Genomic DNA, 12,046 nt, shown 5'->3' on the forward strand with positions numbered 1-12,046 from the left:
AGGAGGAGGATTTTCAGATAACTGAGGTCTGGATAATTAAGGATGGTCAGCACTTGTGTTAATGTCCTTGGTGTAACATCGTAGATACCTTTATAATAATTCTCAGGCTGTAGACAGGGAAAGAAGCCCAATCAGCATCACTATAAAGGTAACAAGAAGAAAAGGACGACATGTGGCACCTTAGAGACTAACAAATTTATTTAAGCATAAGCTTTCATGAGCCACAGCTCACTTCATCGGATGCATTCAATGGAAAATACAGTGGGGAGATTTATATACACAGAGAACATGAAACAATGGGTGTTACCATACACATTGTAACGAGAGTGATCAGGTAAGGTGAGCTATTACCTTACCTGATCACTCTCGTTACAATGTGTATCGTAACACCCATTGTTTCATGTTCTCTGTGTATATAAATCTCCCCACTGTATTTTCCATTGAATGCATCCGATGAAGTGAGCTGTAGCTAACGAAAGTTTATGCTCAAATAAATTTGTTAGTCTCTAGGGTGCCACAAGTCCTCTTTTCTTTTTGCAGATACAGACTAACACGGCGGCTTTTCTGGAACCTATAAAGGTAATAGTATCACAGCTGTTGTGTTGCACAGTTGCTGTCTGGGCTCCAGGTGGCCCAGCTGGGGCAGTGTAGTAGCCTTTTGTCTCTGAAAACCTAGGCTGAAATCGCAGGTGAAAGGAGTAGGTGGAGTCTCAATCTGGTGACTAGGGGAAGTTTGTCCACATCTCCAAACCAGGGGATATCAGCAAACAATCCTGGCTGCTGAGACAAGCCATGCGTTGTGTTGAGCCCCAGACAGCTGTGGCTGGTAGAAGGGCTTCAGTCAGTTGGAGGGGTAATGTTCATGCAACATCTGTCATTTGGCCATTTTGTCCAATGAACTTAGTCAGGCTGCTACCAAAATCCCCGTCAGCTCCAGTCCCTCCCTGGTACAGTCAGCCAGTTTGCTCCACTCCTCCCATCGATAGGGCTAGGCCAGCCAGCTCCACCCCCGCTTCCCTGGCAGTCTCCAAGTATGATCCTTTCCTCCCTGACAGTCCCAGCTGCTTTCCCCACTCTAGGCTTCCTCCCAGCAACCTTCCAGCTTCCCTCTTCCAAAGGCCCCAGCTCCCACCCCAGCAATTCTGCAGCTTTGCGTAGCACCAGGACTGTGAAGGATTGTACCACTGCACCCAGCAAGAAATCCCACCTGGCATCCCCCTGCAGATAGGTCACTTGTTTCTTTGCAATATTAACTGGAGAAGGTTAGTACCTAGCACATTAAAACACAGTCAAAAGCAGCATCCAATGTACTCCTCTTAACTTAGATTTAGAAATTCAGGCAGGCTTGCACGTTTCCCCTTGCCCTTGCTCTCTCGCTCATGACAGTTTCTCCATAGTGGGGTCCCGGGCTGGTTTCTTATTTCCTCTACTGGGGTCCTACTGGTTCTTGCTGACCTCACTGTAATGAGACTCTGACTCCTTTCTGGATTCAGTGATTTAACTCTTGGCTCATCACTCATTCTGCTTAGTGAGATCCCTGGCTTGTTTGAGCTGCAAGAAACTGACACTGTATCTCTGTTCTCACACAGGAGTTCTTTAGACTTTGAGCCTCTGCAGTTCAAAGGGTGGCTAGAGATGAGGGTCCTTGGTGACTGGTCCAAGTAGAGTGATCAGGCTCTCTGAGCACAGCAGATGCTGCAGGAATAGGGTCCAGAGTCTCTTTGTGTTCCATGTGCGAGTGAGGTAGGGAGACAGTATCTCAGCAGCTAACACAGGGGTAGGAGGATGGCATCACACTGGCTAGTTTGAATTCAGGGATGCTGCACTTTGGTTGTCACTGCAAGAGGAGGGATGTGGTTTGCTGGTGTTTAGGGCAAGTTCACCTGCCATCTGTACATCTCAATTCCTGGAGCAGGGAATGACACTGCCTAGAGGGTAATGTGCACTTCATCCAAATCCCTGCTGCTTGTTCAATCCTCTTCCTTGTAACTGAGGATGGTCTGAAACAAAGGTTGAAGTCACCATTATATAAGCAGAAACAGCAGCAGCTTGCCAGGTGTTGGACATGAGCAGCCAGCAGCTGAGAGCAACCCATCTCCTCTAATATGTTCCTATTTAAACCTCCTCTCTTTTCATTCTACAAAGAGTCCAGCATTTCAGCCTCCTCCCTCTGAGAACAGCTAATCAGCTTGTGGCTGTGTGGAAGTGCCAAGCCAACTGGCAGGAGCATGGTAGTGGATTTCCAGCTGCTCTCCAGAGTTGAGCACTGTGGTTTTCGTAATGTGCTGGTCTTCGTACAAGTTGGATATCTGATAGCAGGGGTTTTACAGTTCCAGGAAAGTAATTGGAGAGCCCACAGGTAATGAAGTATAACATGATCTGAAACAAGAAAATCCCTCATTTTATGGCAAGACCGGGAGCTAAAGCCTCCCTTTTTTTTTTATATCTTCACTTTGAACCTGAAATCACATCTGCGGTGTCATTTGCAGCTCACATCTGGGGTCAGAACGTCCTTGAGCCAGACCCTCAGTTGGTGTAAATCAGCATAGCTCCATTACACCAGCTGAAGATCTGGCTCTGTATGTTGTTGCTGCTGCTTGTCAGCATGGCACAGGGCATCTGCACAGCCGAGCAGACCAGAGCCGCTCTAAGGACTGGCAAATAACTCTTTTTAGTTAATATAATAGCATGACAAGGCCCAAGAGCCATCCATGCATTCCAGAAACCAGGCATCTACCTCTCCCTGGCTAGACCACAAGTGTGTAGGACAGAGGAACAAACCAGGGCTGGGGACTGAAGGTATGATCAGTTTCTTGATCGGAATACAGCAAACTCAACCCATTGCAGAGGGACAATGCAAAACCTATGCCCCGCTTAAGTCTTCTTTTGTCGCTTTAAGTAGGACTTAAATGGTGCATTGGTTTTGTTCCCAGCCTTCTGCATGGGGCTGAATTTCACTCTATAAGGATAGCCGTTTGATCATCAGAAAGGAACAAATCTTTGAGCAGCAAGAGCTCATGCTAAGGGGGTTTGTCCCAAGATGAGGCTATTTTTCTGCTTATTTACTGGGTGTGTTAAGCCATTTTCATATCTTATATCCATCAACTTCACACCCTTCAGAACAAAACCCCAAGGAACAGACCTTGTTGGCTGAGACTGATTTTCCACTTCTAAGCCACAGATCCACTCCAACACCTTTATAGAATAGACGTGTGGCTGGTTTCTAATCTCATTACACTGGTGTGAATCTGGGGTAACTCCTATCAAAGCCAATGCTCCACTGAAGCCAGCGGAGTCGTTCGGAGTCACTGAGAGCTGAATTTCCCCCCTAGTGGTTTTACATTGTTCTTTTCCATTTCCTGCCACTGGAAACATGACTGAAGAATTTTGTGCAACTAAGTGCCTCCCTTTGCGGTCACTGAATATGTCTGTTCATTCTGAGCATGAGAGGTCAGCGAGAGCCGGCAATGCCACATCGAGGAATGGCATTTAACTCACTGCAAATATCAAAGCTGCTTAAGAGCAATCCTACAGTCATTTCTGCTTTAACTTGTGTCAATGCAAGGAGAACTTATGCATTTCTGGTAAGGTGTTAAGGACTGTCTCTCTTAAACTAAGTAGCTGTCAAACTGTCGTCTATGGACCATCCATGGAGCCCTTACCGCAGGAAACATTTTGAGAACCATACACTGAGGGATCAAAGAATTGGGAGGGGACTTTCTCTTACCAACTGATCCACAAAATAGAAAACATGGAGCACCATAGTGTAAAGGAGTACTGCTGAAAACACCACCTCCTTTAGACGGACTATGGAGCAACTCACTAATATCTAGCACTTTTCATCCATAGATTTCAAACCACTTTCAGTATCATAAACCCATTTTAAATATGGGAAAACTGAGGCAAAGAGGTGAAGTGACTGGTCCAAGGTCACCAAGCAGACTAGTGGCAGAGTCAGAAATAGAGCCCAGGTCTCCTGAGTCCCAGTCAAGTACTCTATTCATTAGGTCACACTGCCTCTTACATGATATGCCTTGAAGCCTGTAAATGTCATTGCTGGATGGACGCAAAGCACCAAATACTGTCCCAATTCAGCAAAGCACGTAAAGACTGTGGGAATTAAGTATATGTACTTAAATGCTTTGCTTTCAGCAGGGATGGTTTGCTGAACTGGGCCTATGGAGCTGCATCTTTAGGTGTGGTTGCAACTCATAGGCATCTCTCTCCCTCCCATTCTGCAAGCATGGCTGCAACCCCCATGGAACTCCAAACTCTGCTGCTATGGGTCCTCTTTCAGTATTGCTCTAACAGCCAAGGCATCTCTTGAAGCACCAGTTTGATCTCTGATCTGGAACAGTAAACAGTCATTTTTAATGAACATGTGGGTGTTTGTTTTGTTTGGGTGGGTTTGTTTGGGGGGGCTGTCTTGCTATTTTGGTATGTGTGACTCAGCCCATCAGATCTGCCTAGTGGAATCTAATGTCCTGCAAGCAGCAAGAGTTCTGTGATGATTCACAGAGTTTTCCCCCTCAAAAATCTGGAGCATTCCATCAGACACATGTGGACGTTGCTCACAAGGGGAGATTGATCAGCCTTCTGCCGCAAAGAGGAGCTGGTTACCTCTTTCGATGAATTGGCCAGCTCTGCTTGGGCTTTTCCATTCTGAGAATCTTGCTCTGCGGGAGGAGGGCTGGTCCCAGCTGGTTTTCATTTAGAGTTAATAGGAACTGAAATGAGCCAGACTTTGAAATCAATCCTGTTTCCTTGGCACAGGCTCTTTCCTGACTCAGACTAAGGAGACTCACTCTTTCTCTCTCTCCCTCTCCCTCCAGTTACTCCAAGATTCCCCCTCCTTATTGTGAGAGAGATTTCATTCCCCACCTCTGCCACAACCTCAGGGCCTTCGTGTTCTTCAAAAGGAAGACTGTAACCCCTGCTGCTTAAAGGAATTGGACCTACACATTTCTCACTGCAGAAAACGGGAGTCATGCTGCTAAAATGCTGTGTCTTGCCCTCCCCCATGTTTGAACTAAAAGAGCTAGTTCATGTGGTGGTTCTGGAGAGACCCTGTATAAAAGCTTCACAGCTGAGCACTTAGTGATGCTTTGCACTTCTCCAGCTCTTTCCACCCAGCTGTTGACAAATACAGTATTAATCATGTCTCACTAGCTATTGCACTGTGGAGTAGTCAAGTATCCCTATCCCCATTTCACAACCGGGCAGACAGAGGTACAGAGAAGAGAAGTGACTTGCCCAAGCCACACAGCCAGTCGGTGACAGAACTCAGACTAGAACCCAGGAGTTTTGCTACAAGTCTCTAGCACTGACCAACAGGCCACACTTTCTTTGTACGATGCATGCTGTTGACCATGTAGATGCTTCCACGGTAAACTTCAGGAGTTACATGACAGCGCTCTCAGTATAGAAGACCATCTCCTGCATTATGTTCTCTGTGACCCAGACTCTGGATGTCAAGCTGTGGAAGTCGACTCAAGAGGATGCCAGAATGACAGCTTTTAGCTACAGTCTCCCAGTTTGAGCTTTAGCTCTTTTTATAGGATTCCCCGATTGTATTTTTCATTTAATCTCATCTATCTGGCTGTACCAGCACTCTTCACCATGGGTGAAGAGTCTCTTGCTGCTTCCCAATAATCACAAATTCAGACCTCTGAACCTTGAAAACCAGTTGCTTCTTGTTTTCGTTCCTTATATCCAGTCATGAGTTGCTCCTCCTCCAAACCACTGCTAGACAGAGAGATTACAAAATGTGTTTCTTGTAAATCTGAAACATTTATGTCTTCAAGTGCCCAGCCCCAATTATCTCCTAATTTCCTGAAAACTTGTGGACTGTCCTCTGTGGGGGGAAGGATTCTCTCAATCAGTTTATTAAGTGGAGCTTCTCATATGGAGACCTTGCAGAGCAGTAGGAAATGATAGGGTGTTTTTTCATTTTCCTTTATGTTCCTCCTTTTTCATATTTTTCTTTGCTAGTCTTATTGCACCTTTGGTTTCTTTCCTACCCCTGTTACTTCCTCTGAATCCATCCCCAGTTCCCCTGGCCCATACTCCCCCCTTTTCCCCTCACTCTTTCCATCTCCACCAATACACATTTTGATTACAGCAATCACATGCCTTCTCTTTAACTGACACGTTTCTAATCAGAGGGAGTGATTTAATGGCTTCCATTCAATGAAGCCCAAAAGGCATTGGCATTACATTGATAGTCATTTTCCTGAGCAGGTTAATGAGCAGTATTGGATCAAAATTGTGTCCATGGGCTTTGGTAGGGTACATCACCCTTATAAGACTGCTTTTCATGACTGTCCTGAATGTCCTGACAATGCTTTCTTCCATCGCTGTGTTACATCTCCAGATGCATATTTCCTAAGTTTTCCAGAAGTGCTGAGTACTTGCAGATGCCATTTAAAATCGGGTCAATTGGGTCATATCTTCATCAACTTCAGTAGAGCAATGCTGATTAACATCATCTGAGAAGCTGGCCCACCTATGATTATTCTAGAAGTGGGGGCAAATCTAACCCCAATATCTGAACTCCAGCACACCTTTGGGAAGTTTGGATCCAGACTGGAACTTCGCTGTTCAGGTCTATTTGGCCTTTAATCAGTTTTGGAGTCTTCCATTCACTTCTTATAATATTTTATAGCAAATCTCCACTCACTTCTTATAACATTTTAGTCTGCAGGGTTTTAGGGCTGTAATGTAGATCTCCATTGGTCATGCTCTGTGAGTTATACAATGGGAGTGCATTTTCCTCTTCCCCCAAAAGCTGACAGATAGTGGACTGAAAAGAGCTGTTGCATAGGCTGTGTTCTCTCTCCTTGTCTAAGGATTCTTGTACCCGAATGGACTTCAGTCGTCCCCACACATTTCCAGATACAGCCTGAAAATTAAAAAGTTAAATCCCAGTTTTTCCTTCAGCCACTCAATGTGTTAATTCATACATTAAGCTGTGTTATATATTTAAATGGGGGTAACAATGAAAGACGCCCACAGGCGCAAGAAGAGCTGAGTCGGGCTGAAAATTGTAGGAACAGCTGGTGCACGCAGTGTGGTGGTCTGTCTTTGTACAGTGTAGAGATTCATGGAACTGGGTGGGCGTTAATTATCAACAAAAGTTTCCCAATACATAAGATAAGCAACTGCTTCAAGTATCCGTGTGGAGCATGGAAATTATGCAATAAAACACCCCATGTGCTCTTGAAACAAAGAGGTGGGAAACCTACTGAGAAAAGTGATGAACTGAGACCAGATGAAGAAATGACTGGACTTGTATACATCTTGAGAAATTACTTCAGTGTTTAGAAAACTAACTCTAATGCGGCTAGTGACAGCTCAGTTGCTGTGAAGAGTGATGTGGAGAGAGGACTTGCTTAAGAGTGTAAGAAACCCTTGGGCTCTGAAGCACAAGGCAGTGGGATTGAATAGCTCAAGGCATTTTGGAAAAGGACAAAATGTTTCTGATGAGATGAAGGACTTTGGTATAAAGGCGGGAAGGAGGAGCCCTAAAACAAGAATACCTGCTTCCTCCTGTTAAGCAAGGTGGAGTTATTGTCCCAGGGTGAAAGTCAGCCCTGTGCAGAGGGCCGGCACAAAACCAGTGTGCCACTTAAGCCCTCAGACTAGAAGCTGCAGTGGGACTTAAGTGGTTTGTGGGCCTATTCTGGGTGAATTCCAACCCTCATCTATAGAATTGTGTGAGCGCCACCATCCTGGTTGTGTAGATATTTCACATGACTTGGTTTTTTTTGCACCCCTCTCAAATATTGCTTTATTTGCATTCCATGCAAGAAACATAACTCTTGATTGCCAAAGCCATCAGCCGCTAAAAACACCCCCGTTTGTTGGGAAACTAGCCGTCCCCTCACCCTTTGAAAAATATCCCAGACCTCTGGGGAAAAACCTGCAAAAATGGGCTCTTTCTCAAATTTGTAATGAAATTTTCAAATGAGCAAACCAACAGATTGTAATTTCTGTTTTTCTTAAGCAAATATTTTTGCGCACCTAACACTGTATGGCTTTAGTTTAAAAATGCTCCCTTCACAATGTCGCATCACAAATACCATAATCTCCTAGAGGCACTGGCATGCTGCAATTTTTTTTACAGATCTGATAAACAGAGCAGTGTATAAAGGGATATTGCTATTTAGAAATAATCCCACTTAAGGAAGAACAATTGGAAAGAGGATTTGTTTTTTCAGCAAGATGATGACTAAAAGTTCCCATCAAAAAGCTTACAAACTTTCTCAAAGAATAAAAATCACCAAGTGTGTAGTGCCTTAGCCCTCAGATTCAGCTGATTTGAATCCAATAAAAAGACCTTGGAGTGAATTGTTTTTATTTATGGCTTCTCTATGGTGCCCATCACTGTAGTGTTTGCGCTAGAGATCAGTAGCTAAAAACACAGGAACTGGCAAAAGACACTAGAATCCACCATGCTGCAGACTCTGGGTGGGATTCTGGCACCTATGACTTCAGCAGAACCAGGATTTCACCCTCTGTTTTCTCACATGGACAGACAGACAAACCCTGATTTTTTTTCCCCCAAAGGAAGTGTATTGGAAACCTTCAGATAACTGAGAGCTTTGGTTTTGCTGAGCTCACAGGGTTGCATCAGGCAAGGTTGTGATTAAGCCTGTACGTGGCAGTATGGCACACCATTTGCTCTTTCTTGCTGCCATCTTGTACTCCAGATTCTAAACTTACTTTTTGTTTTAAAATGAAAGTTTCTGGCTCTTATGGTTACAGAGAGAGCCTCTAAAAAGTGAACTAAGTGTAAAAACAACCAAGAGACATCTGCAGAACCTAAAACAATAACAGAGGTGCGAACTGCTCCTTTCATTTCAGCAGGGGCCAGCTCAGATACCCAATGACAGTAATTTTACATGTCAACCTTGTGGACAGTTTCACAGCTCACAGAAGAAAGAAAGAGGGAGTAATGTATGAAGATCAGCACAGTCTCCTGTGTGTGACAGCTAGCTCATTTTGGCACCACCAGTGTGGGGGCTTGGGAGATACTGCCACTTTTTCCCTCTCCGAATTAAGAAAGAGTCAAGCCCAAGGAGTTTAGCAGATCCCATGAACATCTGAGCTACACCTGCCCATAGCTATGTCAGCACAGACTCTTAGGGTGGATGCAGTGTACACCAACAGAATGAGGAGTTTTGCTGATGTGAGAATACTACCTCCTTGAGTGACATTAGCTATGCCAACAGAAGTGTGGTTATGTCAGCGTAACTATGTCTACACTGGGGATTTTGCCAGCATAGCTGTGTTGTCGGGGGAGAGGAGGAGTTTTCCCACTCCTGATCAACTTAATTATGCTGGTATAAATTTTAAGTGGAGACCAGGCCTGAGACAAAGAGAGATTAAGACATGTGGCCTGATGTCACATATCAAGTTGGTAGCAGAACTGGGAATGGGTACTCAAGAGGCCCAACTCCCCTTCTGTTACTCTCACTACTAGAGTTCATTGCCTCCAAACTCAGGAGCACAGTGAAAGGATTCCTTTAGGTTCCCAGTAGAAATATGAATTGTGGGTGTGCTGCAAGACTGGACCCTTGGTATTCAGCACTGATAAAGTGCAGCAGTGGTACAACCTGCTGTCATACTTCTGGGACAACTGTCGTTCTAGCTCATTGATCTGTGCATAGGCTTGGAAAGGTTCTGGCAAAAAAAAAAAAAAAAACAACCCCTAACAACAACAACTGGGGAACAAAGAGGGGAGCTCCATGGGCTGGAGACAACTGATAGAAGGAATCAAGTACTCTGGAGCAGAGACAATAACTTTATGGAGGATTATTAGCCACTCTTTTCAGAATGCTCTTTTGAAATGTATGGCTCATGCAGAACAGACTCGCTGTACTCAGGGAATTGAAGGGCTAGCTCAACTCTTCCATGGAGTGCAATAGGTTTGAACTGCTCTTGGAGCAGAGACCTCTAAGGCGCTTGTGTCAGATCAAAGCTGAGAAACACTGCATGTGACCAGGCTTGTTATGTGTTGATACTTTTGTTTAGCCAAAAGACATCCGATTAAACCAATCTGCTTCCACAGTGTCATTAGTGGTGAAATGCCGGAGAGAGATCTGGGCAGACACAACTGCTAGACTGATACAGGAAGATGGACTGGTACATACATACTGAGGAAAACTTCAAGTTCCAATTGCCCAAATGTACAAACTCTTTTTCAGTGATTGTCCAGCTGCTGTTAATTCCTGTCAAATCCAGTCTATCACCAGGCCCACAGCCACCGGCACTCCTAATAAAACACTGAATCCCTGGGCTCCTGTTTTCCAGCTGATGAAAAGGAGCTGAGACATGGCCCTGTGAAACTACTGCTGTCTCATTCTTGTCTTTCACACATTTCATGCACTTCCAGTTCTATCCTGGGTCCAGTGTAGGGACCTAGAAGTCTGCTATATTTAACTACCTTTCACGCTCCCGTGTCTGACTCCCCACAGCCTGGTTTACATATGCTTTGTGTGCATGGACGGGTTGCAGGTCTTGTGTGTGTGATTGAGAATAGGTGTAAACAGCAGTCCTATATGTGTGTGTCTTGCTGTCCAAGAGTCCCTCTGTATTTGTGCGTTTGAGTCTATTCCTATATACTGTACATAGGTCTGTGTGTAATGGGGTCTGTTTTTATATATGTCCATGCGTGTGAATTGTAATAATAATACAAATAGATAAAATGTGTGTGTAATGAGCAGAAAGATACTTAACAGGCAAGTAGAAAATAAAACCAGTCATTGTCAATACACTTCCAGTCTAGTAGGAATGCTAGTTAACTATGCAGTGACTCCAATACACAGCCACTTTCCAGAGCCATTATTCTAAACAGCACTTACAGAGTTATCCAAACCCATATTCACTGCTGGTGAAAGGTGCTTGATTGAGAGAGTAAAAGTTCTCTCTTTATGCGTAGATAGAACAAAGTACAGCAGGAAACAGCAGGGCAACTTTCTCTGCCAATGAACTGACAGGGAGCACTGCCAAGAGCGAGAGGACTGTACAGTTCAATCAATCCTTGCTGTCTCTTCTGAAACTGCCAACAAAGAGGCCAGTTAGGATGCCATATTTGATGCCACAGGCAACTTTGCACGCAGAACTCCACTGAGACCTGCCAAACACTTCACATATGCTGACAAACAGTCATCAGATGGTGATGGTTAGTCTTTAGAGTCCTAGTCTGTATATGCCGTGTGATCTGAAGGTTAAAAACCCTGCATCTTCTTACTGCTCCCCCCAGAACTAGGCAGCCTTCCTGGCACAGAAATCTCTCCATCGTGAAGTGGTTGGTAAGCCTCAGTTTCATGTCAGAGGAGCTCAGGAACAATCTTAACCTTGCTCCTGCTCTGCCATAGTGCTGATAAAGGGAATTTATTTTGTCACATCTCATGGTCCATTGGATTATTGCCTAAACATCCTTCCTGTTTCTCTGCTCCCATGGGAATAGGACTGGAGGGGTAAAAGGACTTGTTACCTGGCACCATCGCCAGAGATGGGCTCCGATTATCATGCTCAGGGGGCGCACCATGGTTGCTGGGTAGAACTTTTACTTTAGTCTCTCATGGCTCTTTGGGTTTCTCCACTCTCCTAGGGACCAGAAGGGAAACCAGGCAAACAGGGAGAAAAGGGCAAAACCGGCCAGAAGGTAAGAGCCTGTTGCCAGTGTTACCTCCTTTTCATTCTTATCTCTTTGCTTCTTTAAGGTTTTGTTTCATTTTGCGTCAATAATCTGTATATGCCTCTTTTACAGGGCAGCAAGGGCTATCAGGGGCAGCTGGGCGAGACAGGCCCTCCAGGGAAGATGGGACCAAAAGGGATGCAAGGCCTTAAAGGATCCAGAGGTACCCTGGGACCTATGGTGAGAATAGACCTGCAATTGATTGAGTGCAACCCAAAGTGACAAGTGGTAGGGTGAGCCTGGAGGGGGTGGGGAGGCATCTGTGTGCCTTGGGGAGACAGAACAGAGGCACAGGAAGGGGGTGAGGCAGAGAGAGGGATTCAAATTTACATTATTTTACTT

The 12,046-nt window shown here is 44.9% G+C and overlaps 1 protein-coding gene across 6 annotated transcripts in view; it reads left to right on the forward strand.

Annotated features, from left to right (window-relative positions):
• The window catches only part of COL27A1 (collagen type XXVII alpha 1 chain), a 294,861-nt gene that overhangs the window by 246,345 nt on the left and 36,470 nt on the right, over positions 1 to 12,046 (forward strand). For all 6 annotated transcript variants that reach the window (XM_073314250.1, XM_073314251.1, XM_073314249.1 and 3 more), the window contains 2 exons: positions 11,618 to 11,671; positions 11,777 to 11,884. In XM_073314250.1, the coding sequence (XP_073170351.1) occupies positions 11,618 to 11,671; positions 11,777 to 11,884 (162 nt within the window). The remainder of the gene's footprint in view (positions 1 to 11,617; positions 11,672 to 11,776; positions 11,885 to 12,046) is intronic.

This window comes from Lepidochelys kempii, chromosome 16 (assembly GCF_965140265.1).
Source record: "Lepidochelys kempii isolate rLepKem1 chromosome 16, rLepKem1.hap2, whole genome shotgun sequence".
Lineage (NCBI taxonomy): Eukaryota > Metazoa > Chordata > Testudines > Cheloniidae > Lepidochelys > Lepidochelys kempii.